At 45.1% G+C, this 27,194-nt stretch overlaps 1 protein-coding gene across 2 annotated transcripts; it reads right to left on the bottom strand.

Moving 5' to 3' along the window:
- Window positions 1-27,150, bottom strand: CEP95 (centrosomal protein 95). Of its 2 annotated transcripts, none has more exons than XM_028712852.2 (22): window positions 27,011-27,150; window positions 23,594-23,722; window positions 23,059-23,166; window positions 20,384-20,497; window positions 19,626-19,737; window positions 18,778-18,893; window positions 16,129-16,236; window positions 15,101-15,303; window positions 13,281-13,353; window positions 12,540-12,628; window positions 11,240-11,358; window positions 10,536-10,671; window positions 9,012-9,135; window positions 6,690-6,871; window positions 4,718-4,810; window positions 4,309-4,459; window positions 3,069-3,229; window positions 2,312-2,386; window positions 1,688-1,840; window positions 771-917; window positions 615-686; window positions 1-396 (listed from the first exon to the last, which is right to left on the bottom strand). In XM_028712852.2, exons 1-22 carry the CDS (start codon window positions 27,027-27,029, stop codon window positions 217-219), a joined length of 2,664 nt encoding a protein of 887 aa, XP_028568685.2. In that variant the 5' UTR covers window positions 27,030-27,150; the 3' UTR covers window positions 1-216. The 2 variants fall into 2 exon arrangements, with proteins under 2 accessions (XP_028568685.2, XP_077780147.1); XM_077924021.1 differs by having other exon boundaries at window positions 19,626-19,734.
- Between the last annotated feature and the right edge of the window lie 44 nt (window positions 27,151-27,194).

Here is a 27,194-nt window from a genome sequence, read left to right as displayed (position 1 = left end):
TTTTGACGGTTGAGAAGGTAACCTTTATTGAAAAAGTCTTGTTTTTTAAAAAATCATTTTGAAAAGATCAGTTCAATATTTCCATGACACTGTAACAGTCTATGGATTCTGGGCAGCAAAACAAGCTACTAACTTCATACTTCAGGTTACGTACCGCCCAGTATCATTTTTAAATATAAAAAGCATATTTGCCAGAAATAAGAGGCATTCCAACACTTAAAGGAACTGGTAGTTTTTGCTATATTGAAAGGAAGCCACTAGGAGTCTGGTTTTTAGGCGATCAGCTTCCAGTTCTCGGAAGAATGAATCATCATCATCACGTGTGATCATGTCCTGCAGTTCTTTAATCTCCTTCTCCATCTTTGATCTCAGCTCACGTTTCACTTTGTTTAATGTCTGAAAGAGAACATTAGGATTAAGTCTAGTACGAGGTTTCCCAAACTTCGGAGTCCAGTGGTGGTGGTGGGGGGGTTTGGATTACAATTCCCATCATCCCTGACCACTGGTCCTGCTAGCTAGGGATGATGGGAGATGTAGTCCAACTGCAGCTGGACGAGTTTGGGAAACACTGGTCCAGAACAACAAGACAGAAAGTTTAGAGCAATAAGACTTACTGTTGCCTGTGCTTTCTCTCTGGTTTGGATTTCTCGACGTTCTTCAGAAACAGCTTCTGCCAGCATTGAAAACTAAGCAGAGTGCAAGAAAAACAAATTAATTAGGTGAAGAGAACGTTAGTTTATCCTTGTGTTGTAAGGAAGAAGCAAGTCTACCTGGTCCTTATAGTAGCACTCCATGGCCTCTAGCTCAGCCTGATGTTCTCTCTTCTGCTCAGCTCGTTTGTCCTTGGCATACAATCTCAGCTCATGCAGTCTCTGCTTCTGAATTTCCAAGCCTTCTTCAAACAGGTTTTTAAATATCTGCAAAACCAAACATGGCACCCACACACATAAGAACAGCTCCGTTCAAGAAAACCTCAGCCCAGGTGACAAAGTGAAGAAAGCTAGTCGCGCTCAAACCTATTATTTCCGAGGGAACGTAACCTGCTTTGCAACAGGCGCGCAAGTCGGTTTGCTTCCTTGGCCATGGATCAGTAGCTACAACGTAACGTGTCAACTAATAATTTTTTTAGCTGATTAATTAAGACTTGGTGATTACATAGTTCATTATGTGAAAGTGCATTTGCGTGTTCCTAAAAGGCACCTTTGAGATGCTCAAAGTAGTGTAGGAACTAAAGTTAACAAAGTCACAATTCATTTTACTTTCTTGACAAGTTTCCCCCTAGCTCTTAATCTCAAAGGAGATTACAAAGGAAATATCTATGTGTTATCACCATCACAAAGCTGATCTCCAGTGGGCAGGCCTCATCTCACCCTGCTAAGGAATGGGTAAGCTAGATTGTGTGGTACCTTGCAAACTGGTGTCACAACCCCAACAGCACCAGCACACCTAGTGCAAGAAAAATCAATATGATGGCAGCCTACTCGTATGATGAAGACATTCCTAAGTTACCAGAGTGGTGGGAGAGCTGCCCATGGAGAAGAAGGAGCTATGCAGCTGCGATCAGAGCATGTTGGAAAACATGGAAGCTGGCCTGAGTCTCAATACAGTCCTTAGAATCTCAGCTGGACTTTCCTGGGAGGAAGAGCAGGAGTCCCCCTTCCTGCGGCGCAGGTTCCCCTCAACTTACACGTTCCTCACGTGTCCTGGCTCTCATCATCTTTGCCCGCAGCTGAACTCTGTAATCCTGGTAGTACTTTTTGGCTCGGACAATTTGCTGTCGTCTCTCCTTCATTTTGTTCTGGGCACATTTCTGCCGATTAATGTGTTGCTTCAACTCTTGCTAAAGACAAAAACCGAGAAACACAATTCAAGTTTCCCTAAGGAGAAGAGAGAAGGTATTAACTATTTTCTAAAACAGGTGCAGCGACCAGAAAAGAAGAATTCCCTTCTTGATCTTCATCTAGAGGAACTATAGCTGGACAAGAGAGTTTAGGAGGGGAGGCCGTTTTTCAGAAGATCAGCTGTCCAGTTTTTCACTCCCATTTGCTGCAGGACTATCGAGCACAATGTCCTGCTGAGGAATTGGTAAATCCCGAAACTAGATGAGGCTGTGGCAATATGCTTCACCCAGCAGAATTAGGGGTGTCTGAGGACCTGGCTCGCCCAACTTGAAAGCATTGCTCTGAGAAAATAACTCACAACCTACAAAACCAAGTGCAGTAGTCTCCCCCCCCCCACCAAAGAAAAAAAAATTGGGGTCCCAAGCTAGTGCCCTAACCAGCCCCACCTCCTGCAAGATCTCTGAACATACCAGTCTCCTGTTATGAGCCTGCTCTTTCTTAATGAGGTCAACAAGCAGTTCATGCCTTTTCAATGTTTCTAGTGCCTAAAAGTGGGGGGAAAGTAAAGAAACCTGATTAATATTGGTTTTGCACATGTCAATCTTCTGCATACTATAATGAACTCATGTGACACTTTAAAAAAAAAGTGCCCTTCCTCCTTTTTTTACCCATCACGTTTGGATCTACAGTTTCTCTCAGAAACTCTTTCTGTATGCTCTGTCTCCCTCTGAGAGCAGGAAGGCAGTCACACTGAAAGCCGATCCGCTTCCAAGAGGAAAGGCGCACGCCGCTCTAAAGTCCCCTTCTGCTTTCCTCCAGCCACCCTCATCTCTCGCCACAGCAGGAGTTAGTTGAGCCCTGCCACAAACGTACCTAGCTGCGTGGTCCGGTTCCCTCTTTGCTTCCCATCTCTTTTATGCCCCAAACTCCTCATCTCATCAGAACTAGCTACTTGTGGAAAGAATCTACTCAGGTGGAATCCGGAAAAGCCCCCTCCCCCCCTTTTACAACCTTATCAGTCCTGCAGCGAAGAAAAACCAAGCAGAAGACTCGGGTAGTACCGATCAGCACATTTTGCAATGCCATCTTATGTACATTTACTCAAAAGCAATCCTTCTCCCCTCTGGAAGGCATGCATAGGATTGGAGCCTAATATGGCTGGTACACACAGCCCCACCTGATCTTTAAAAGACCATGATCCTCCCTGGCCTGAGCAGAGTAACTCACTTCACTCTGCAGTTTGAATTTGTTTTTACTGCCGGTTGACTTCAGATGGTCTATCTGTGCCAGCTGCTGGTGCCACATCTTGTTCATGACAGGGCGGGAAATGTGTAGGTGGGGGAAATCCTCCAAGAGCAGAGGCAAGAGGTCGTTCTCCTTGACCTTCACTGCAAGAGAGAGAAAGGCAGGTGTCAGCCACCCAGCTCTGGAAGACAAGGGCAGGGCGGTATAGCCTGAGGTCCCAGTCCTCAAGCTGTCAGCATCTTGTCTAAGGAAGATGTTGCAGGTCTATGCCCCTGGAGAATAAATATGTACGGAAGGCGTTGTTAAATTCTCACACATTTTAAAAAGGAAAAAAGAAAAATCACTGCCCCAAAGTGTGGGTAGGACCAAGCTATTATGTTCCATGCATGTAACGCCACTAGCTACTTTGCTGCAGCAAGAAACAAACTCTGCACAGAAAAATGGTGGGCACTGGAAAAATTAAGCCCGGGCTCACATTGCCATGTCTGTGCTTTGTCTCAAAGCTGTTTTTCCCTTAAAAAGAAAAAGAAAAAGCTGTCAGATTCTGTTAGACATGTGCATGTAATGTGCAATTAGTCTCTCAAATACCATATTGCTGCATGCAATACCTCAAAATAGGGAGCTGCGCACTTATTGCAGGTGTCACACTTGACCAACAAAGCTGGAGTCGCTTGGACTGTGGCTTTTCACCGCAAATGGAGAACATGCAAGGTGAAAAGTGAGCATGCAATTTATGGAGTGTGCTCTCTTCTTTGACAGCATCCTCTCCCAGCGTTCTTGTGGCGACCACCACAATTGCAGCCTTTGTTTTCCTAGTCAGCTACAGGTGTGGAGCAGAGAAAAACAGGTTTGCCCATATTGGCACAGATGCTTTCAGTATCTTTCGGAAGAACATCAAGCTGTATAAGCACGGCTGGCATATGTTGCTTGGGCGCTTAATTTTAAAGCAACAAACCCTTGCCAGTGACTACACTGAACTCAGAAGAGCTCCCGGAGCAGAGAGGAGTGTGGTGGTGGGAGCCTTGGCTTCTCTGATGGCTTTTGGGAAAGGGGTTGGGATGAGCTGTGTGCCCTTGGTTAGAAACTGGTACATGAATTTGCTTCCCTTACACAAGTCTAGACATATGGAGGTCATAAGGCAAGAAGCCAGTATTCTTGGCCTTCAGCCGACGCTTTCAAAAGGTGCCAAGCGTTCTACTAAGGAGCTCTCTGTAGTTCTTACTTGGAGCTGCTTTCTTTGGCTTTGCAAACCCTCCTCTTGAAATCCACTGGCTGAGTTTGGGATTCCGAGGACCATTTTTTCTAGAATAAATCTTTGCTGCTTGTGAGGCTCTTGGAGGTTCTTTAAATAATTTCTCCTTGTACTTTTGTTCCTAGATGCAGACAGACATGAAGAACAAGTTACTGAAAGGCAAGCATTTCCAAAAATAGCCACTGGCTACTTGTAAGGAGATTTACGCGGACTGGGCCAAATTCTTCCTGTAGGGCAAATGGATTCTGAGCAAGGAAGAGGAGCATTTCTATGCACCTTGAAAGAGAGGAAATCCACCCTCACATCCCAGGAATTCAGAGACCAGTGCAAGAGAGACACACCACCCCCAACTCCTTCATTCTCTTCTGCTCCCCCTTACAATTTCCTTGGCCTTGGCTTTCAGCTCTGCCAGTTCGAATCTCTCACGAGCCTCGTAAGCTCTTAATTCATCCTCGTAGGCTTTGGTCAAGAGCTGGAAGGCAAAAAACAAAGCCTGGTCAATGTCCACAACAAGTGTGTCGATTTTGCAAAACATTCTATGCCACTTTTCCACATTTCTACTCCCAGGGCAGCTAAACATCAATTAAACTATATAAAAACAGCAAGTCAACATACCAAAGCAGAATCCAAACATAAAAGGTATAAAAGCTTCACAGAAGAATAAAAGGTCTGGGGTTTTTCAAGGCCTGGGAAAATAGACCGGCCCAAAACACAGCTGCCAGGCGAGCCTCCCCAAGGAAAACGCAGCACAGCTAAGGCAGGGCAGCTCTTGCCAGTTGCTGCAACTCTCCTCTCAGAAGGCTGGGGCACTGAGAGGAGGCCCAAAAAAGGTTAGCTTTAATGCATAGGCAGAGGAATGCAGGGTACCCAAGTCCCAAACCACGTAGAGCTTTAAAAAAGTAAAGGTAAAGGGACCCCTGGCCATTAGGTCCAGTCGTGGCCGACTCTGGGGTTGTGGCGCTCATCTCGCTCTATAGGCCAAGGGAGCCGGCATACAGCTTCTGGGTCATGTGGCCAGCATGGCTAAGCTGCTTCTGGCGAACCAGAGCAGCGCACGGAAACGCCGTTTACCTTCTCGCCGGAGCGGTACCTATTTATCTACTCGCACTTTGATGTGCTTTTGAACTGCTAGGTTGGCAGGAGCATGGACCGAGCAACAGGAGCTCACCCCATCGCGGGGATTCGAACCGCCGACCTTCTGATCGGCAAGTCCTAGGCTCTGTGGTTTAACCCACAGCACCACCCGCGTCCCTTTAAAAGGGTATGGCCCCTGTATGACTCACACCAATTAAGCCCAATACCACCAGTGCAGAGAACAGCCACGAGGTAGAGGCTTAGGCTTGCAGGATGGTGCTTGTATCGTTACGTGTCAGCAAAAATATATCCGGCACTGCAGTTCTGTTGGCCCAATGGACTTCTGTGTGTGCATCTGAGGTTCCCCTTCCTCCCCCTGCACACCTTCAAAATCAACTCCACGGGGGTTGGGGGAACCCCCTGGAGTAGACTGTGGGGTGGTAAAGGAAGGGCAAGTCTCATAATCCCAGCAGAATTACAGGTATGGAGCACTGGGTACAACCCATAAAAACAAAGCAATTGACACAATGAAACTGAATGTGTCTCCCCACAAAGTGAGAGCTATGTTTCCTGCAGCTAATATTGGGAATGTTAATGCATATGGCGTTGCCAATTCGTATATATTAAAAAATACCAAGCTGGCACACATGAACATTTCAAAGAGCTAGTTAACAGCTAACAGCACCAGGAGGCTGCAGCCCACTGGACCTCCTGCCCCCCAAAGCATCAGATGTGGGAAGGAATTTTGCTAAGGCCTGAACCAAACAAACCTTTGCCTGTACTGGGCTGGGTCTTGCAATGCTAAAACAGCCAGTCAAACTCTGACGCAGTTTAGAAGAGGGTATTTGATAAGGGAAAGCATCAGAAGTCAGCACATCAGAGAAATAAAAGCTGAAGAATTATTTAAGCTGTTTTATTACTTGGCTGCTTAAGTACAGGCTAGAAAGCTGATTATAAGTGCCAAAGCACTTTGCTCAAGCCGCATAACAAATCCAAAACAGAACTGAATGCCTCTTGTTTTCCAGGGTGTCTGTGTCACATCACAACTCTAGCAAATTCACAGGGTGGATGTTGAAGCAGACAACAGATCTCTGGGCATGCTTCCCACCCCCCTTTTTAAAAAAGAAAACCTTACAACCTCCCCTTTGAGCAAGCAGATAAACCATCTGTATTCCTAGTGCCAGAGACTTGGGAAGGCTCTTCAGTGTTGGATATGCCTATTGAGGCTATTGGCCGTTCACCCAGAAGGCTGCATCCTGCAATCCTGCTGCCCTTACCTTTGCTCTTAACTTCCTCTGGTCTTTTTCCTTTTGCACACGGTCGCGCATTCTTCCCATTGGCCCTCGTACATCTTTCCAAAGTGCACCACCCGATTCAGGTGTTAGGTGGTGGCTTGACGGAGGGGGTGAAGCAGAAAGTGACCGCCGTCTGCTGGGTGCCCTTCCGAAACATAGCACACCTGCAAAAGAAACCAGCTCTGAGCCTTTCTAGTAGCAGCAGCAGAAACGAGAGGCGCTTGCAGACACGCTCTTATTCGGTTCGCATGTAACGTGAAGCCAAATTGGCTTAGTGCAGAGAAAAGCTAACTCCCGCTTTGCTCCTCCTTTGGTCCTGCCGCTGCAAGCTAAGCCACGGCTTCGCTTAGCCTGTTGTCTGAACCCAGGCTCATGGTTTGTCTTGCACCAGACAAACCATGAGCTGTGAAATGAGGTTTGTTCATTGGAACAAAGCAAACCATGTCCCTGGGTTTGGACAGCATGCTAAGCCAAAGCATAGTTTAGCTCAGGGGTCAGCAAACTTTTTCAGCAGGGGGCCGGTCCACTGTCCCTCAGACCTTGTGTGGGGCCGGACTATATTTTGAAAAATAAAATAATGAACAAATTCCTATGCCCCACAAATAACCCAGAGATGCATTTTAAATTAAAGCACACATTCTACTCATGTAAAAACACACTGATTCCCGGACCGTCCACGGGCCAGATTTAGAAGGCGATTGGGCTGGATCTGGCCCCTGGGCCTTAGTTTGCCTACCCATGGTTTAAAGGTAAAGGTAAAGGTACCCCTGCCCGTACGGGCCAGTCTTGACAGACTCTGGGGTTGTGCGCTCATCTCACTTAAGAGGCCAGGGGCCAGCGCTGTCCGCAGACATTTCCGGGTCACGTGGCCAGCGTGACAAAGCTGCATCTGGCGAGCCAGCGCAGCACACGGAAACTCCGTTTACCTTCCCGCCAGTAAGCGGTCCCTATTTATCTACTTGCACCTGGGGGTGCTTTCGAACTGCTAGGTTGGCAGGCACTGGGACCGAATGACGGGAGCGCACCCCGCCGCGGGGATTCGAACCGCCGACCTTTCGATCTGCAAGTCCTAGGCGCTGAGGCTTTACCCACAGCGCCACCCGCCACCCATGGTTTAGCTTGTAGCAATTCAGCACAACTGAAGGACGGTCATAGCAGCTGTACTTCCTCAGGGAGCCACTCAGTTGTGAATTTGTGTTAAGCTAGGGTTGCTGTATTTCAAAAAGTAAAATTCCTGACCCCAGCAAAGCTGTTGAGATTTTTTTTAAAAAAAGAAACCCACCCAAATTGTTAAGTTTTTTTAGGGAAGACTACTGCAAAAATTACGGGACGCGGGTGGCGCTGTTCAGCGCCTAGGGCTTGCCGATCGAAAGGTCAGCGGTTCGAATCCCCGTGGCGGGGTGCGCTCCCCGCTGCTCGGTCCCAGCGCCTGCCAACCTAGCAGTTCGAAAGCACCCCTGGGTGCAAGTAGATAAATAGGGACCGCTTTCTAGCGGGAAGGTAAACGGCGTTTCCATGTGCGGCTCTGGCTCGCCAGATGCAGCTTGTCACGCTGGCCACGTGACCCGGAAGTGTCTCCGGACAGCGCTGGCCCCCGGCCTCTTGAGTGAGATGGGCGCACAACCCCAGAGTCTGTCAAGACTGGCCCGTATGGGCAGGGGTACCTTTACCTTTACCTTACTGCAAAAATTGTGATTTTAAGCTTTCTGAGCTGTTTCTGCTGCTTTTTCTATGGCGTAGCCATACATCTGGATTTTCCCTGACATTTTGCCAATTCGGCAAAATTCCCCCCAATGTCATTTTTACACCCAAAAACCAGGGCATGTCAGGAATTTTCCTGATGTATGGCAAGCCTATGTTAAGTCAGGGTTTATATTAACAGCGTGTGCCAGCTGAGCCACAGAGGAGTGACAACTCTTAACAGTGAATGCCCTTCAGTGCCAGTGGGACTCTCTGGGACCAAATACTCTACTGCCTCATATTCCAATATAACATTCCTTCCTTTCACTTTAGGCCTTGGATCCACACTTTGCCAATCAAGGCTCAGCAGCAGGCTTGCAGTTTACTGAAGGAAGTCCAAATGCACATGCAGTAGGAACAGCTGGCTTTCACCTGGAGGGTGTTTCTTTAAGGTGTTGGGACACACAGCATTGGTGGGTTATGCTGCCCCTCTTGTGGCCATCTGCATCCTCTGTCTTTCGCCACAAGAGGGCAGCATAACCCACCACGAAGTGCGCACATCACCTGGCAAAGAAAGGGGCAGGTCACCAGGATGTCGTCAAACTTAACACTCTGAACTGTTACCCGATTCCGGTTTCCTTCGGCGGTAATCCATGATGCTATCGCTGTGCTGAGAAAGATTATCTTCATCGGCTGATGACTCTTCCTCCTCCTCCTTGCTTTGCTCGCCCAGAGCATGCTTTAACATCTGTCATTTAAAGAGATTCCCCCCATCTGTCAAGAATGCATTCCAATAGCACAACCTAGTACTGTTTAGAATAATAATAATTTATTATTTATACCCCGCCCATCTGGCTGGGTTTCCCCAGCCACTCTGGGCGGCTCCCAACAGAATGTTAAAAACACGACAAAATATCAAACATGAAAAGCTTTCCTAACTAGGGCTGCCTTCAGATGTCTTCTAAAAGTAAGATAGTTGTTTTATTTCCTTGACATCTGATGGGAAGGTGTTCAAAACATCCGTCTGAAAACTTCAGCCTCAAGTATATAGATAGTGTCATAGGTAAAGGGACCCCTGACCATTAGGTCCAGTCGTGGTTGACTCTGGGGTTGCAGCGCTCATCTCGCTTTATTGGCTGAGGGAATCGGCGTACAGCTTCCGAGTCATGTGCCCATCTGCAAGCATCTGGGTGGCCATTTCGAGAACAGGATGCTGGACTAGGGGGACCTCTGGCCTGATCCAGCAGGCTTTTATTATGTCCTTAAACTTCTCATTATTTTGGGTAGCAGTTTTAATACTGAACTGTCTCTCTTTGGAAAAAGTCAATCCCAGGAAAGAGTCACTGACCTAACATGCTACATATATTGATTTTAATAGAATATTTAGTAAAGCCCAGGGTGGTGTATTTTGGACACCAAATGGTCTCCCACCTGGTCCTTGGATAGCGGGGCTACTAAAGGATTTTAAAATCATCCCACCCCTTTAACTACCGTATTTTTCGCTCTATAGGGTGCACCGGACCATAGGGTGCACCTAGTTTTTTGGGGGGGAAATAAATAAAAAAATTTATTCCCCCCCCCAGCCCCAAAGAGCAAAGCAGCCAAGACAGCCAGCGGGATCAATCCCGCTGGCTGTCTGGGCTTCCTCTTTAGCCATGCACAACCTCTCCAGCCGGGAGAGGCTGCGTGCAGCGAGCTTCCCCCGACCCCAGCCCCCAGAACAGGTCCGGGAGCGGCGGCAAGGTTGCGTGCAACCTCGCCTTCGCTCCCAGAGCTTGCTGCTATCCGCAAGCCTTCTGAGCCCGGCGGGAACTCCCGCCGGGCTCTGAAGGCTTGCGGATAGCTGCCCAAAGCCCGGGTGCACAACGCTGCGCTTCCCGGGCTTCGGGCTGCAGGCTGCTATCCGCAAGCCTTGGGAGCCCAGCAGGAACTGGTGGGTGCGCACCGACCCCTCTCGCTCTCCAGGCTTCAGCGAAAGCCTGCATTCGCTCCATAGGACGAACACACATTTCCCCTTCATTTTTGGAGGGGAAAAAGTGTGTGCTATAGAGCGAAAAATATGGTAGGTTTTCTCACAAGTTGTTGACAACAGGAGAGCTGCACTATATTGGGAGAAGGTGCTGTCAAGAATAGATGGGGCTTACTTACTCCTTCTAGTTCATTCATCCTGCGGGACAGTTTGTCCGACATCTCCTTCAGCTCCTGTTCAGACAGCTTTTCCTTTGCCGTTTGGTGTGAAGAAGCTTCCTCTGCAAGCGAGTCTGTGATGGAGCGTTCTTTCTGGCTGAGAAACCACATGGGGTCAACAGGCTGAAAATGAATGTTGCTTTTTCTATCAAAGACCTCATTTCAGCAGCACTCGGACAGCATTCCCAGGAGTTCCTCTTGGCAGCGATACAATGAGAGTTCATACATGGACCCCAGGGTTCACACCGGCCTCCCTAAATATTTAGCTACATATGTGACATGCTATTCCCTCTGATGAGGGCGGAAAAACTTGCATTGCAAGAATCAGTGCCCAGGTTGCATGAATGGGCTTTTGAGGAAATAAATGAAGAATATGACAACTGTTATTAGCATGTATCACCTTATGCTGCTGATAACATTGCTGGTTTGGGAGGAAGTGGCAAATATTGAGGTTTTAAGACAGGAGGAAATAACCTTTTTTTTTTGGTTGAGGACTACATTCCCCTTGGAGGGAACCTACGTGGAACAGAGCCAGATCATCAGCACTTCAAATACCCTCCTTTTTTCTCTCACTACCTCATACTTAATAATCTTGGTAGTTCCCCACCTGTCTTAAACAATGCAAGAAAACTTTTAGGATCTCAGACGATCTAGGAAGTGCATACCTTTTCCCAGGAAGCAGATTCCTTTGTTTTGGTCTTGTGCTTTGCTTTGTTGCAAACTGTGGCAACCTGTCCTTCTCAAAGCAAGGAGCTGGTGTGTATGGAACATTCTCATTCCTTTCCTTTTAGATGAGAGGGAGGGGAAAAAAGCTCTCACTGAAGAAGTCAAGAATAAATTAAAGAGAATGCCTGGTGTTAAAACTGAGCAGTGAGTACCACACCATATACTGAGGGGCTGCCAAATGGAATTGCTGGTAATATTAGGGCATTAGCAGTCCTTCAAAGAATGATATTCATTTACAGTGGTACCTCGGGCAAAGAACTTAATTGGCTATCCTCTCAGTCTCCTCTTTTCCAGGCTAAACATACCCAACTCCTTCAACTGTTCCTCATAAGGCTGAGTTTCCTGACCCTTTATAATCTTTGTCGCCCTCCTCTGCACAAGTTCCAGCTTGTCAACATCTTTTTAAAATTGTGGTGCCCAGAACTGGACACAGTATTCCAGGTGTGGTCTGACCAAGGCACAATAGAGTGGTACTATTACTTCCCTTGATGTGGACACTGTGCTTCTGTTGATGCAACCTAGTATAGTGTTAGCTTTTTTTGCTGCTGCATCACACTGTTCAAATACAGTCATACCTCTTTTACGTTTGAACGGTTACGTCTTTTCAGGTTGCATCCCGTGGTGACCCGAAAGTACCAGAAAGGGTTACTTCTGGGTTTCGCCACTTGCACATGTGCAGAAGTGCGGCAAATCGCGACCTGCGCATGCGCAGGTTGCGTTCCTTTCAGGTTGCGAACGGGGCTCCGGAAGAGATCCCGTTTGCAACCAGAGGTACCACTGTACTATAATTCAAATACTATAAACATGTAAGGTAAAAGATAAAGAACTCCTGGATGGTTAAGTCCAGTCAAAGGCGACTATGATGTTGCAGTGTTCATCTCGCTTTCAGGCCGAGGGACCTGGTGTTTGTCCAAAGATAGCTTTCCGGGTCATGTGGCCAGCAAGACTAAACCGCTTCTGGCGCAACAGAACACGGTGACAGAAGCCAGAGCACACAGAAATGCCGTTTACCTTCCTGCCGCAGTGGTACCTATTTATCTACTTGCACTGGTGTGCTTTTGAACTGCTAGGTTGGCAGAAACTGGGAGAGAGCAACGGGAGCTTACCCTGTCGTGGGAATTCGAACTACCAATTTTCTGATTGGCAAGCCCAAGAGGCTCAGTGGTTTAGACCACAGCGCCACCTGTGTCCCTATATAAACATGTATCTACACCCAACAGGGTATGAATTAACAGCTACCTTTCCTGCATCATCTATGGTGTCTTCTAGCACTGGCTCATCAGCTTCTTCATTCACACCAGTTTCAGATGTAGGTTCATTATCTACAGCTGGAAGAGCCAACAGCAGAAGCCACAAGAAATTAGTTTACATAATTCATTTCTTTATAAACACAACTAGAGACAAACCCAAGTCCCAAAAAACTAAACACACTTGTCACAGCATATGCAAACAGGATAACACAGTGACTAGGTAAAGGTAAAGGTAAATCGTGTCATGCACATGTGCAGGTTACGAACGCTGCGGGTTGCGGATGTGCCTCTGTCACAGATTACGTCCACAACCCGAGGTTCCACTGTACTGGTTTACAATGCAATCCTATATAACCTGCCAAAGAAAGTACAGACACTGAGTTCAGTGGGACCAGCTTCTGGTTTGCTGAAAAGTCTCTTTGGGATAATGCAGAGCTCTTTGAGGGAAGTGAGTTTCTAACAGAATTCGCCATACCATTATAAAAACTTCACTACCCAAGGTATCCTTGGGAAGGTGAAAAATGAAACTGAACATAAGCATACAGTGATGTTCCCTGGAAAATGAGAACATTTTCAGAGTGCATTAAAAAGAAAGAAAGAAAGATCCACAAGTAGCCGCTTTTACAAGCACTTTTCAAAAGTATGTTTCTCCCTATGTCAGTAGCTTTAATTAGAGTAGTAGAAGAGATATCAAGATTACACTTTTCAATAACTCAAGGAATGTTCTTACCGGAAGTGATTGTGGATAAGGAAAGGATGTCACTTGAGAGAGTTCCAGACTCTTCCCCAAGGGGCTCTGCAGGCTGTTAAAAAAAGTGGGACATGCAAATTTTGTGCGGCGTTTGCTTGTTTGTTTGTTTTTAATGCATATACGAGCGACTCCCTGTTTGCATGAGGGTTGCATTACATGTCAACAGTCGCATGCCAATCAAACGCCTGCAAAATGGTCACTGCTTGTGCATAAAATATTATCCAAACCGTAAAAATAACCAGATGTATTAACACCACATTAAAATTTCTTTGCATTTGGTGTAGGCCTTGTCATTTCTCATCTAAATAGCTAATAGCATCAACGGTATATTATGACCGACACACACACTCCAAAAGTAAGTGAAATAATTGCCAATTCTCCTAACAGGTTATTCACCTTATTCATCCCTTCTCTTCCATCCAGATATGACACCAACTGAGTTTGCTTCAACATACAGAGAACACCCCTGATTCTCCTTGTGCAATTAGAAAGGCTTTGGCTTACTTCCATTTACTAAACATCTCATTCCTTGGCACTGCTAGTAGATTAATCATTGCCTTTTGATGTCCTGTTCAAACAATATCTTCTATATCCCCTAAATGACCTATTGCTTTAAGAGGAACTCACTATGAAGATGTGCCTCTTCCCACACCATTTGGGCAGTGTTAGAAACTGAGATATTAAAGCTAGGAGCCAAATGGCACCTTAAACCTAGGTTGTGGGCCCAGCAATGGAATGTCTAGGCGTGTTTTTTTATAACAAGAATACAAAGCTGAAAATGAATGAACTGCAGCTAAAATCTTATGTTCATTTTTCACATGGTCTAGTCTTTCCTCTGCCCACCCCCCCTAATATTCTTAAGAGGGTCTCTTCTCCAGTCTTCAGAGAGTAGCTGGAAGTCGGGAGGCAGAAAAAGGTCCTCCTTTCCTTCTACTCTGCAGTTTTAATCTGATAATCTTAGGTACAGTACTGCGCCCAGTGCTCAGAAACTGCATGTGCTAATTAAATTCCCTGTTGCAAAATGTGTCTAGAACAATGGGAGTTTCAAACACAGCATTTGGGACTCTATCATGATTCTTATATATTGGTTTTATCTTAAATCAGCAGGCGTGGTAGTGGTTAAACACGCTTAGACAGCGTACTGTAACTCAGCCAGAAATACACTCTTCCACCTTTGTTCTGAAAGCGAAACACACCATATTTTTTGCTCTATAAGACGCACCAGACCATAAGATGCACCTAGCTTTTGGAGGAGGGAGGAAAACAAGAAAAAAAATATTTTGAATCCCAGAAGCCAGAACAGCAAGAGGGATCGCTGCGCAGTGAAAGCAGCAATCCCTCTTGCTGTTCTGGCTTCTGAGATAGCCGCACCAAGCCTCTTCAGGGCAGGGGGAGCGTTCCTCCCGTTGCCCTGAAGAGGCTTCGCAAAAGCAACGCAAAGCCTCTTGAGTGAATAGGGAGGAGCGCTCCCGCTGCACTCAAGAAGCTTTGCGTGGCTATCCCTGAAGCCAGAAGAGCAAGAGGGATCGGTGTGCAGTGATCCCTCTTGCTCTTCTGGCTTCAGCGATAGTTGCGCAGCCTGCATTCGCTCCATAAGATGCACACACATTCCCCCTTACTTTTTAGGAGGGAAAAAGTGTGTCTTATAGAGCGAAAAATACGGTACATATTGAGCTTCCTGGACACAGGAAGGCCTAGCAGCGTTAACCTGGAAGCAGTTCAAATTAAGGATCCCAAGGCAATGCATTTCTACAAAGGCTGACAATACTAATAGAAACAAAGGAAGCTTCAGCACTTACATCAGAGGACGCAAGTCTGCAAGGTTTAGCCGGCGGCGAACGTCTGCCTGAACTCCCAGCGCCTCTTTCAGTTAGGTAAGAGGGCCTGGATGCGGAAGGCTGGAATGGTGGCTGCAAAGGAATAGCTGGGCGGATTGGTTCCCCAAGCTTTTTTGCATTAGAACACAGCTGCTCCTTAGACGACAAAGCAGATTTGGCTGTTCCTTAGGAAAGACAAGCAGTTTAGAGGTTCAGTCCATGTACTTTTAAAAAAGGGGGGGGCATATAATCATTATAATTAATCACTCCGCTGGGAAGTTTCCTTTAGAAATTTTGGGCCCAATGCTGGAAGCAAGTGCTTTATGGGATTTCATAGAACTGCTTAGGATATTTCCCCCACAGCTCCTATCAACTTGGCCCATCCAGACTTTTCACACACAAAAAGAATGGCTTTATTTAACTGAATAAGATGCACAGGTAAGATGAAACATGTGGGACGCGGGTGGCACTGTGGGTAAAACCTCAGCGCCCAGGGCTTGCCGATCGCATGGTTGGCGGTTCGAATCCCCACGGCGGGGTGAGCTCCCGTCTTTCGGTCCCAGCTCCTGCCCACCTAGCAGTTCAAAAGCACCCCTAAGTGCAAGTAGATAAATAGGTCCCGCTTTATAGCGGGAAGGTAAACGGCATTTCCGTGTGCAGCGCTGGTGCCAGCTCGGCTGAGCAGCTTTGTCACGCTGGCCACGTGACCCGGAAGTGTCTCCGGACAGCACTGGCCCCCGGCCTCTTAAGTGAGATGGGCGCACAACCCTAGAGTCGGACACGACTGGCCCGTACGGGCAAGGGTACCTTTACCTAAGATGCACAGGTAAGATGAAACATAGTAACAAACTTAAGCCAGTCCTCTTTCCCCCACCAGATCACCAAAGAAAGATCAAACCCAGGTGGTAAAAGAAAGGGAACCCTTACTTGATTAAAATACAATGGACACAAGAAAAGGCCAGTAATATATTTTAAATATATATTTCTGAGGTTCTTTGGTATACACTCACCTTGAGTTTCTCTGACAAGAGCTCTTCTGCCACTAGATGGCCCCCCAAAAGCCACAAGATCTTCAGGTTTTGTAATCTTCTTCGAGATGTCTCTTTCTGCAGGTAACTCTGTAAGAAATTGAAGTTTTAAGGGCAGCATTGGGAGGTGACTGTTTATGTGCAGAGGGAGCGTGCGAGTCAAACATTTGTGTTTGACTATTTCACTCCTAATTACGAAGAAGATGTATTATCCAAACAGACTACTGCTGTAACAGGGAGCAGAAAAAGAGAATAAAATATTAAGTTGGCACTTATGTGCAAGGAATCCCGCACATAGCAAATCCTGCCAATTCCACCGTGCTGCAGCCCCCAGTGCTTCATCCCATTGCATTTCATAAGGTCTTTTAACCCTCAGGAGCAGCTTGGGATATATGTGTGGATGCTGAGAGCAGGAATAGGAAGGAGGAGCCAGGTAAGCCCCATAGCATGACAGCTCCCCTGGCACTTTTGGGGTTCAACCCCGTGAGTGATCCTAAAAGTTACCATATTGTAAGTACCCTTATGGAAGGGACACGGGTGGCGCTGTGGGTTAAACCACAGAGCCTAGGACTTGCCGATCAGAAGGTCAGCAGTTCGAATACCGCGACGGGGTGAGCTCCCATTGCTCGGTCCCTGCTCCTGCCAACCTAGCAGTTCAAAAGCACGTCAAAGTGCAAGTAGATAAATAGGTACTGCTCCGGCGGGAAGTCAAACGGCGTTTCCGTGAGCTGCTCTGGTTCGCTAGAAGCAGCTTAGTCATGCTGGCCACATGACCCGGAAGCTGTACGCTGGCTCCCTCAGCCAATAAAGCGAGATGAGCGCTGCAACCCCAGAGTCGGTCACGACTGGACATAATGGTCAGGGGTCCCTTTACCTTTAAGTACCCTTATACATTTATTTAATTTAATTTCTACAGTGGTACCTCGGGTTACATACGCTTCAGGTTACAGATGCTTCAGGTTACAGACTCTGCTAACCCAGAAATAGTACCTCAGGTTAAGAATTTTACCTCAGGATGAGAACAGAAATCGCGAAATTGTGGTGCGGCGGCAGCAGCAGCAGGAGGCCCCATTAGCTAAAGTGGTGCTTCAGGGTTAAGAACTGTTTCAGGTTAAGAACGGACCTCCGGAATGAATTAAGTATTTAACCCGAGGTACCACTGTACACTGCTCTCCATCCAAAGATTACAGGGCGGTTTTCAATATAAAAACCACAAAGAAACATACCATAATAATAAACCAAAACAATATCCCCCCCCCCCAGTTTAAAAGGTCACAGACTGTTTAATTAGCCAAAGGCCTGGGAGAAGAGGAATGCTTTTGCATGGAGCCTGAATATATGTAAGGAAGGCACCAGGCGAGCCTCTCTTGGGAGAGCATTTCACAAGCGGGGAGACACCGCAGAAACATCCCATTCTCGTGTTGCTGCCCTCCAGACCTCTCGCAGAAGAGGCACACCAATAACAGCCTCAGATCATGATTGCAGGGGCCAGGTCAGTTCATCTGGGAAGAGGTGTTCCTTGTGGTATTGTGGTCCTGAGCAATATCTCGAAAATATGCATGCTAAGGTTTGGGGAACATGCAAAAGCCAGCGTAAATGTTCAAAACTGATGGGTTTAAATGCAGATCCAACAACTAAAAATCTTTAGTAAGTTAGTAATTTAATCAACCACTCAGTGTGGTATCTGACTAACACCCCAGCAAGTTACCATTTTTATCAACCAGCTCGTTCCATTTAATCACAAAATGTCCAAGAACCCAGAGAGAGAAACTGACAGAGAATTGTAGACGGTAGTGTGTAAATAAGTCCTGGATGAGTCCAAACCCAGCAATGAACTCTGGAAGTCGGGAATTTACAATAATTCCAAGTCAGCAAGTAGTAGTATTTCCATAAATGACGATTAAGATGTGATCTTCCCGCAAAAGAGGGGCCAAAAGGGACCACTGGTTTTCCCACATAACCTTGTGACTCGGCATATTGTTGCATGAATCTGACATAACATTATACCCCGTACTTCTGCTAATACCATCTGCAGCAGAGATGGGTGTTTTTATTTATAGCCTGCCAAATGTGTTGATTTCAAGTATTAGTTACTTGTGGAGTTATATAGGCTACTCAAATGAATTACATCTCTCAGCTTCATGTTTCAGGCCGTTAAGATGCTGGTTTCAATTGTATGCCAAAAAGCAGAATTGGTGGGGATCTCAAACTTTGTTCAACCTCTTACACTATTTTGATCCTTGAGTACCAACTTCCAATTGACACCAGGATCTACCAAAAAAATGCAATCTGAATTTTTCATTTGTGTTTGTAGTTAAGGGGTTACAATTTATTCCATCTGCTGGTGGGAATGACTGACCTTGTGACTCTTCTGGTTTTTTACTACTGCGCTAGAATATATTACAACAAACCATAGATTTCATAATTGTTTGTCTCATGCCTGTTCATCTCAAGTAATTTGTGAATGTGGGGAGAGAAATTGCCAATTCCCTGTAGCAAGCTGCTGCATACCAACAGTTTTTGTTTGTGGGGAAAGTGCCTGCACAGAGAAGAAACTATTTAAAGTGGTCTTCACATGGCAGCCATTCAGTTACTCGGATCTGGCTGCTCTTGTGTGTTGCTTGAACTCACCTTCATTTCTTAGAGAAAACAAATAAGCAGTGTCACCAAGCTTAATGAGCTCACTTGTAGATTCCGAACCGTCTACCTCGTATGATGGAATGTCTATCTCTGACGACCGAGAAGACCTAAACAGAATGCAAGGAAGTAAATTTGTTTACTTGACTTGGCCACAAGGTGGTGCTGCTAGCTGAGAGACGCACACTTCCAAAGCCAAGGATCACCGCTACATGTTTATCAACTATGACACCACATTAACTGGAGAAAACACATTTTCCCAGGTGACAACTACCTTTAGCCATTCTACGCAACTGGGAACGGGGACAGCATCTGGCAATCGGTTGCACCAGTGCGTTGGTTGCAGAGCCAATGTCATGTCATGGCATTGCGGTGGAGGAAGAAAGCTGCAGCAATATCCTCTCTGAGACGCCAAGCAGAAACGTTGAGTTCAGTGCATTCCATCAGCTTGCAGAGGCTCTCAGTGTTTCTCAACCTGTGGGTCCCCAGATGTTGTTGGACTACAACTCCCATCATTCCTAGCCAGCATGACCAGTGGTCAGGGATGATGGGAGTTGTAGTCCAACAACATCTGGGGACCCACAGGTTGAGAAACACTAACATATCAGAAATGCAGAAGCAGTTGTGGAGCAAGCAATGGTGGGGAGCGAGAAGAGGAGAGGTGTTAACTGTATGCTTCAAACTAAAGTGGTGCCCATGGTCATCAAAAGGCCATAGTCTAAAATTACCTAGCTGCACCACTGCCTCACCTATCGAAGAAGGGAACAGTGGTACTAACATGTTGCACACTTTGCAACCTAGTAAAGACTTGGGAAGCTAAGGGAACTATGAACCTGCCTTACCCCGAGGCAGACGGAAGTGTCAGGGAGGGAACTGGCACATCATGAACACCACCTTCTTCCTCTTCAAGACCGGTAGTATGGACTTCATCTTCAGCCCTCTGGTTAAGATCTTCTGTTCATAAACAAAACTATTATGAGCAAGGGTGACAATATCAATCCCCTCCTCAGCCCACACATCTGCAGTGGCATATCGGTCAGCGTATGACTAACGCAGCAAAATATTTATTCTGGCACAGAAGCTTATATGACGCACTGTCTGTTTATGTAAGGTGTGCTGGCACTGTTGTAAAAACCCAGTTTCGTCCAGTACCAGCCACTTTGAGCTTTAAATCTGACAGGCTTGATTGCTTTGCAACCAATATTGTTAAATAAAAACTACTTGCTAAGAAATTTAGCATTGTTTTACTCCATATTTTGTGGTTTTATATTTTGATTTTGTTCTGTGAATCACCCTGAGACCTCTGGGTACAGGGCGGTATATGAATTTAATAACTAATAATAAGCTTTTTCTTTCTTTTCTATTATTTCCTATGCTCTTATTTTTTTTGTTTCTGTAATTACAGCCTGACAGTGACTGAGAGGCACTGCAAGTCCTTTCACTTTATGCCAACATACTGATGCTAAGCAAGGTATTGAAAGTGCTCTCTCTTTTTAAGAATATCCCTCTAGGTGCAAAGTGATATTACTACATACAAATAAACAGAATACGCTATCTGCGCAGAGGAAGCACATGCCATTGATTATGCCCCTTCTCTCACCGCCATTCTGAGAAGCCGTCTCACTGATTTCTTCTGTCAGGTACTCGAGCAAGCCATCAAATATTTCCAAGAGATTTCTGATGGACTCCTTATTTCCTCTCACAATGTTCTCCCCTTGAGAAAAATCAGTGTTAATAGATTGGCAGAGAATGGGGGGGGGGGCGCGGACATGGGTAGCGTATGCCTTTCACAACCGGGAGAATGATGGGCAGGGCTGGGCTCCATGCAAATGGGTCAAAGATGTGCATCTCCACCCCCATCGTTCAGCCTGAACACTGAGATCCAGCGCTGAGGGCCTTCTGGCGGTTCCCTCATTGCGAGAAGTGAGGTTACAGGGAACCAGACAGAGGGCCTTCTCGGTAGTGGCGCCCGCCCTGTGGAACGCCCTCCCTTCAGATGTGAAGGAAATAAGCAGCTATCTTCTCTTTAAAAGACATCTGAAGGCAGCCCTGTTTAGGGAAGTTTTTAATAGTTGATGCTGTATTGTTTTTAACACTCGATTGGAAGCCACCCAGAGTGGCTGGGGAAACTCAGCCAGATGGGCGGGGTATAAATAATAAATTATTATTATTATTATTATTATTATTATTATTATTATTATTACTACTACTACTACTACTACTACTACTATTATTATTATTATTATTTTAAGCCTAATGCAACAGTCGGCATAAAGCGAGCCGTGTTGTGGATTGTTCTCTCTGCTCATTATGATTAGATGAAGTAAAGGGAAATTCACAATGAGAGAAAATCATGCAGAGGATGTTTTCCTTTCTCATTCCAAATCCCTCAGAATGCCTTTTAAAAAAATTTGGAAGCCCTTGGAAAGCATCTGAGGCTGCTCCATGGAGCATAGAGTTGGAAAGGAAACTCACAACAGGTTTCAAGTAATCTCACCTCTGACTCAGTTCTAAAATGGAAGGAAAGGGTAGCAGCAGGGAATGTCAACTCTGTAGCTTTGTTTAATGAGCTGCATTAGAACACTTGGGGCACAATCCTGCATGCCAAGAATTCTTGTAAGCTCCATCTCCCCAACAAGGTGCAATTGTTTTGCTAGGAGAGGGATAACCGTTTCTGACATAAGTATATTTGTATGCCTTGATGGGGGGTTGACCCTCCTCACAGTGCTAACCATAGAGATCCATGAACAAACCCAGTATCCAAAGCAGTGACATTTCCTCTTTAGATAACTGCTGATATAGGGAAGAGTCAGTCAGAAAGAAATGCAACTGGTATTGTGTCCCAAATGTCTTTCATGCACTAACAAAATCCTTGTGCTAACAGAGTTCCTTCATGGGATACTGCCCTCTAAATGTGTTTTAACTAATGAAAGATTTAGGTCCTAAATCTTTCAGTAAGTCGGATATACTTCCTAGATTTTAGGAATGCCCTATCAATTTGTCTTACTGGGAAAAGGTGCTTCATTGAGCAGCATGATCCCCTGTGTGCTTTTACGCAGAAGCACAGAGACACACTCCCTAGTGTGTTTAGGATTGCAGCCCAGGTCACACATTTCCAGTAAGTGAAAACATTGATTAAAAATGTGGGAGGAGGAAATTGCCAAGTTCATACAGAGACTAAATATTGCTCCCTAAGTAGACAGGGTTGTATCCTACCGAGTTATTGCAGAAGCACCCCACCCCCATCTCTCTCTTCTTCCCTTGACCACAATATGCTCTGTTGGTTCCCAAACCAAGTCACATGGAGTTCCTCAGGAACCTGGACTGCAGTTCTTTATATACCGCAGGTTCAGGAGGCAATGGGGATATATGTATCATATCAAGGTGTTACTCTTAGTATCTTATCAACATAAGCCAACTTATCTTATAAAGCCCGTATCAACTTGAGACCAGTTTACCTACGAGATCACTTTACCCCACAGGTGCCTACTTGAACCCTTTGATCAGCAGAATTGGTACTACTACAAGTGCCACGTAATACCCCTTCCGCATCTGTAAAAACTTGATCATTTAGTTTGGCAGCGCCTAAACTTCAGAACTCCCTGCTTATTGAGATCAAGCAGGTTGCCTTCACTGTACAGTGGACGCTCGGGTTGTGAACGTGATCCATGCAGGAAGCACGTTCGCAACCCATATCTGCGCATGTGCAGGTTGCGATTCAGTGCATCTGCGCATGCGTAATCTAGCACTTAGGTGTATGCGCAACTGCCGAAACCCAGAAGTAACCCGTTTCAGTACTTCCTGGTTTCAGCAGTCCGTAACCCAAAAAAACACAACCTGAAGCATCTGTAACCTGAAGTATGACTCTATTCTTTTTGGCGCCTGCTAAAAGCATTATTGTTTAGAAAAGCCTATCCAGATGCTTAGATAGTTGAGGTGATCTTAATTTGCTTTAGTACTTTAACTTTTTAAGGAAATTTTTCTCAATTTTATCTTTTTGTAAACCACTTTGAACTTTTGTTTATAATTAAGTGAATTCATAAAGGTTAATGAACTGAATGAAATAAATAAATATTGCACTGTCAGACTTACATACATCCAGCATAATTAAATTATTGCTCGCACCAACCATAAAAGTACATATAATTTTTTATTATTAATTTTTTTTCAATAGCAATCATAGAATGGTAGAGTTGGAAGGGCCTCTGAGGGTCATCTAGTCCAACTCCCTGCAATGCAGGAATCTCAACTAGATCACAAATGATAGGTACCCACCAGTTATATGCGATAAGCTGATCTGCAGGTAGTCCAAAGCCAAAGAATCTATCACTGCCTGCACATTATGGGCATCATCTTCAGGGCAAAGAGGTGTGGCTATGACATCTATAAAATAATAGGAGTGCATCATGCTATTATTTCACAGAACGGTATACGGTATAAGCTGCTTTTCATGTAATCTGAGAGCAAGTCTGCACAGACCCCATGAGTCAGTTGGCAGAAATCTATATAACAGTGGATTGTGTATAATCGTTCAGTGCTTTCTTGTGCCAATGTTGTTAAAAAGAAGTTTAAAGCAGTTTCCATTTGTGTTTAGTTACAAGTGTTTGTGTGTGTGTGTGTGTGTGTGTGTGTGTGTGTGTATTCATATATATTTCTCATTATGTTATTAAAAGCTCTTGGATATAGAACATATGATGCCTATTTAAATCCAAATCTCACAGCATTACTATTTATTTCAAATATACATAGACAACAGGGGAAAAACATTACCCTAGAAAACCAAGACATTGTAGGAGGCATGCATTCTTACCTGGCACTGTCTCTCCCAATATCGATTCATAAAGATGAATAAACACTTTAGCTCCACAGTCAGAGAGATTGCTAACGTGCAGATCTATGTTACATTTTGTCAGGAGATCATTGGCAACGTTGACCCATTCTATTAAAATAAGAGAGATGAAACATTATGGCTTTTCAGGGAGTGTGTTTGCATAAAAAAGGCTACAAAATCTTCTATCAAGGACCCAAAAAGGACTTAACAATGTTTTTTTAATCTCCATCAAAATCAAGTTTTCTGAAACAATGGGTGCAAAATTGCCATTTATCTCATAATGCATACATTAATCTCCACCAATTGAACTGGCAGGCCTATTTGTTTATTACCACTGCAGTAGCCCATGATGAACTAACATTCTCACCAATCTTGTTGGGTAGGGAAAGTGGCGTTTAGAGGTCAAGATCCAACCCCTATAGGAGTATCAAGTTTAGTAATTAAAAACATATTTTAAAAAATATATTATCACATTTTAAAAATAACTCTCTAGTCTAGACCTTATCATTCATCTTATTACAAATGTATGTAATATACTAGCTTAAAATGTAGCATGTGTTTCTTCTGTCAGCCTGGTATGATATTGCAGACAATTCAGGAATAAAATGTGGCAGTGTTGCTTCTTTTAATGATCGATTTATTATCTTCAGATTCCTTTTTTTGATGCTTAGAGGGATTACTAGAAAGAAAAAAGGTAATATGATAGTTGATTGCACAATTCTCTTCAGGCTGCATGCCATCCAAATGTAAGAATCTGGTCTTTTCACATTTGTCTTTCCTATATTTTTTAAGCTGTAAGCCCTTTGGAAACAGCAATGGAAAGCATTTTTTTCTACACATCACTAACCATGCTGGTAGGGAATCTGCAGGTCAAATTAAGCACCCAAGGCTGCCTAATTTGGCCGGTGAGGCCATTTTCATTCACACCAATCAGATGTGGGACTCGTATAGTTGTGGGTGCCAATGAAGAACCAGGAACATAAAGCTCAGTGTGTGCTCCTGATTGTTCCTTCTCACCAGGCGTTTGCATTCCTGAGTAGATTCAATTATTGCCAAAAGCAATTGCACTTGCCAACCAGGCATTAAGTGGTGTGTCAATCATTTTATAGTAATAATAATTCACTGACAAATTTAAGCAATGCCAAATGTCAGCCTTGCTGCAAAAAAGCAATCAGGAGAGCATGACTTAGAATCATAACTTCAGGTGACTGACAGGTGGGTGGCCCCACCCTCCTGACAAATGTGGCCTGACAAAAGAGGCTCCCTATCCCTGACATAGCATTTTGTTGGGTCTGTAACATGCAGTAGGAAGCCAAACTAAAATATATTTTGATGAACGATAAAGGTTGTGATGCCACTGTGACCATTTTAGTTTAGCTTTTGCATGCATTGTTTTAATGATATAGACCGCTTTGGGTATCAAAACATTGGTGAACTCCTATATTTGCATTGTGATGTACTAAATATTATTTCTGAGTATACTGTAAATAAATGGTTTAAGAAAGAAAAATATTGGTGGGCCTGCAAACCTTTAGTCAATTTCCAGTTTCTGAAACAAACTCTGTTCAAATACTACCTAATTTGGGATGCATTCTGTTCTCAAATATATGGAAATCTGATAAACCTTGCCAGATAATATAAGTATATAATATAAGTATATATAAGCTCTATATTAGAGCCCTGTGAACCAGTTCTGGGATATCATGTTGCAATTGCATACTTGTTTTTGTATAGCCACTGTCAAAACCTGTCGGAAGGAGCTGCAAGCAACAGATCTCTCAGAGCAATGCCAAATATACTCTCTTAGATTAGTGCCAAGTGAGGAAGCCAAGACAAAAACCAGGACAGCACTATGTGCTCAGTTTTCTAAGAACATGAGCTTCTCCCCTCCCAGTGTAATCCTATACAGATATACTCAAAATTAAGTGCAAATGACTTCAGTGGGGCTCATTCACAGGCAAGTGTTATTCATACGCATAAGATACCTTGTAAAGGCACAAATTAAAGAGAAAACATATGCAACCAATGAAAGCTTGCTTATATTGCTATACTGCTAACATACATGTTATTACAAATATAATGAAAAAATGCTTGTTTCCGATGTGCTAAAAGCAGCAGCATTTTATCAGATGTTTAGTTACCTGAAGGCAAGGAATCAATCTTGTATTTATTGTAAGCACTCACAATTGGAATAGCCATAGGAATTGATTCCCTTTTAACTGTGCATTGTTAAGAGAACAAAATTCCTCTAAGGGTAGCTTTCTCATCTGTGTCATCAGACAAGTTAAAAGAATTATTTACCAGCACTTCACAGGCAAGAGTGATAAAGACATGCAATAGATTGGTCACATATATGTGATTCTTGGGCACCTTGTGTTTTCCTAGATGAGGGCCCTCCTCACCATATCTGATGAAGTTGGCTCAAATCCACAGACACGTATAACATACCAGATAGACTTAACATATAGCTCTCTTGACTTTGCCAGTGTGGAGTCAGATTGTATGCCTAGAGATGAATTACAGGGATGTGTGGTGCAGAATTCCCCTCCAATAAATTCATTATTAGCAACCATTCATGGATACCGATTGCAAATACAATACTGGAAGTTCGGCTTCTGCCTACCTAGCAGTTCGAAAGCAGTTTGAAAGTAGATAAATAAGTACCACTGCGGTGGAAAGGTAAACGGCGTTTCTGTGCGCTCTGGCACAATGTCCCATTGCGCCAGAAGCGGTTTAGTCATACTGAACCGTCCAGGGGTCCTTTACCAATTTACCTTTACTGGGTCGTTTCAAAGTTGGTTAGGTCTCTTTTTTTTTTTTAAAAAAAAGGAGAAATAACCATGTTAAATTAGATCACACTGTAGTACAGCATCAGAAGATTTCCAGATAGGAACCGGGGTGGGAGGGTGAGGATCTGATGCTTTTAAGAGAAAACTCACATCACAGACGACCGAGCTGTGTTTCTACAGAGATAGGGGCGGAGGTGGCCCCGCTGTTTTACATAGGTAAAAAGGTAAAGGACCCCTGGGTGGTGAAGTCCAGCTGCCAGAAGCTGGGACGGAGCAATGTTTGGAGTTCACCCCGTCGCGCGGATTCGAACCGCCAACCTTCCGAACAGCAAGCCCAAGAGACTCGGCGGTTTTGCTCGCTCCCGTGCGAGGGGAGAGCCATATGGAGGGCATTATTACCACAGGGAACGGGAACCTGTGGACCCCCACCCCGGAGCTGCTGAACCTATCAGCTGAGGGGCAACAGGTGTTAGGAGAACGTGGGAATGGGGTGAGGGGGGGAATGGGTGTCGCCCTCCCGCCTCCGAAATTAGGGTCCCTCGCCTTCGGGGGGGGTTCCTTCCTGCGCCACCCCCTGCCCGGAACTCGTCGGAGCGGGCCCGCCCACCTCTTTCAGCGGCGCCCATCTTGGGACGCTGAGGCGACAATCTCCCGCAGCCGGGCCCAAACGAGCGGCCCCCTCACCTCCCGCTTCCTTCGCCCTTAAGCGATGCCCAGGGATATTTAAACGATTGGCCCGCTCTACGGCCTTTTGCTCTGCGATTGGCCAGCCGGGAGCGGAAGAGGCAGGA

Source organism: Podarcis muralis, chromosome 2 (assembly GCF_964188315.1).
Source record: "Podarcis muralis chromosome 2, rPodMur119.hap1.1, whole genome shotgun sequence".
Taxonomy (NCBI): Eukaryota; Metazoa; Chordata; class Lepidosauria; order Squamata; family Lacertidae; genus Podarcis; species Podarcis muralis.
This window is presented reverse-complemented; position numbering and strand designations above follow the sequence as displayed.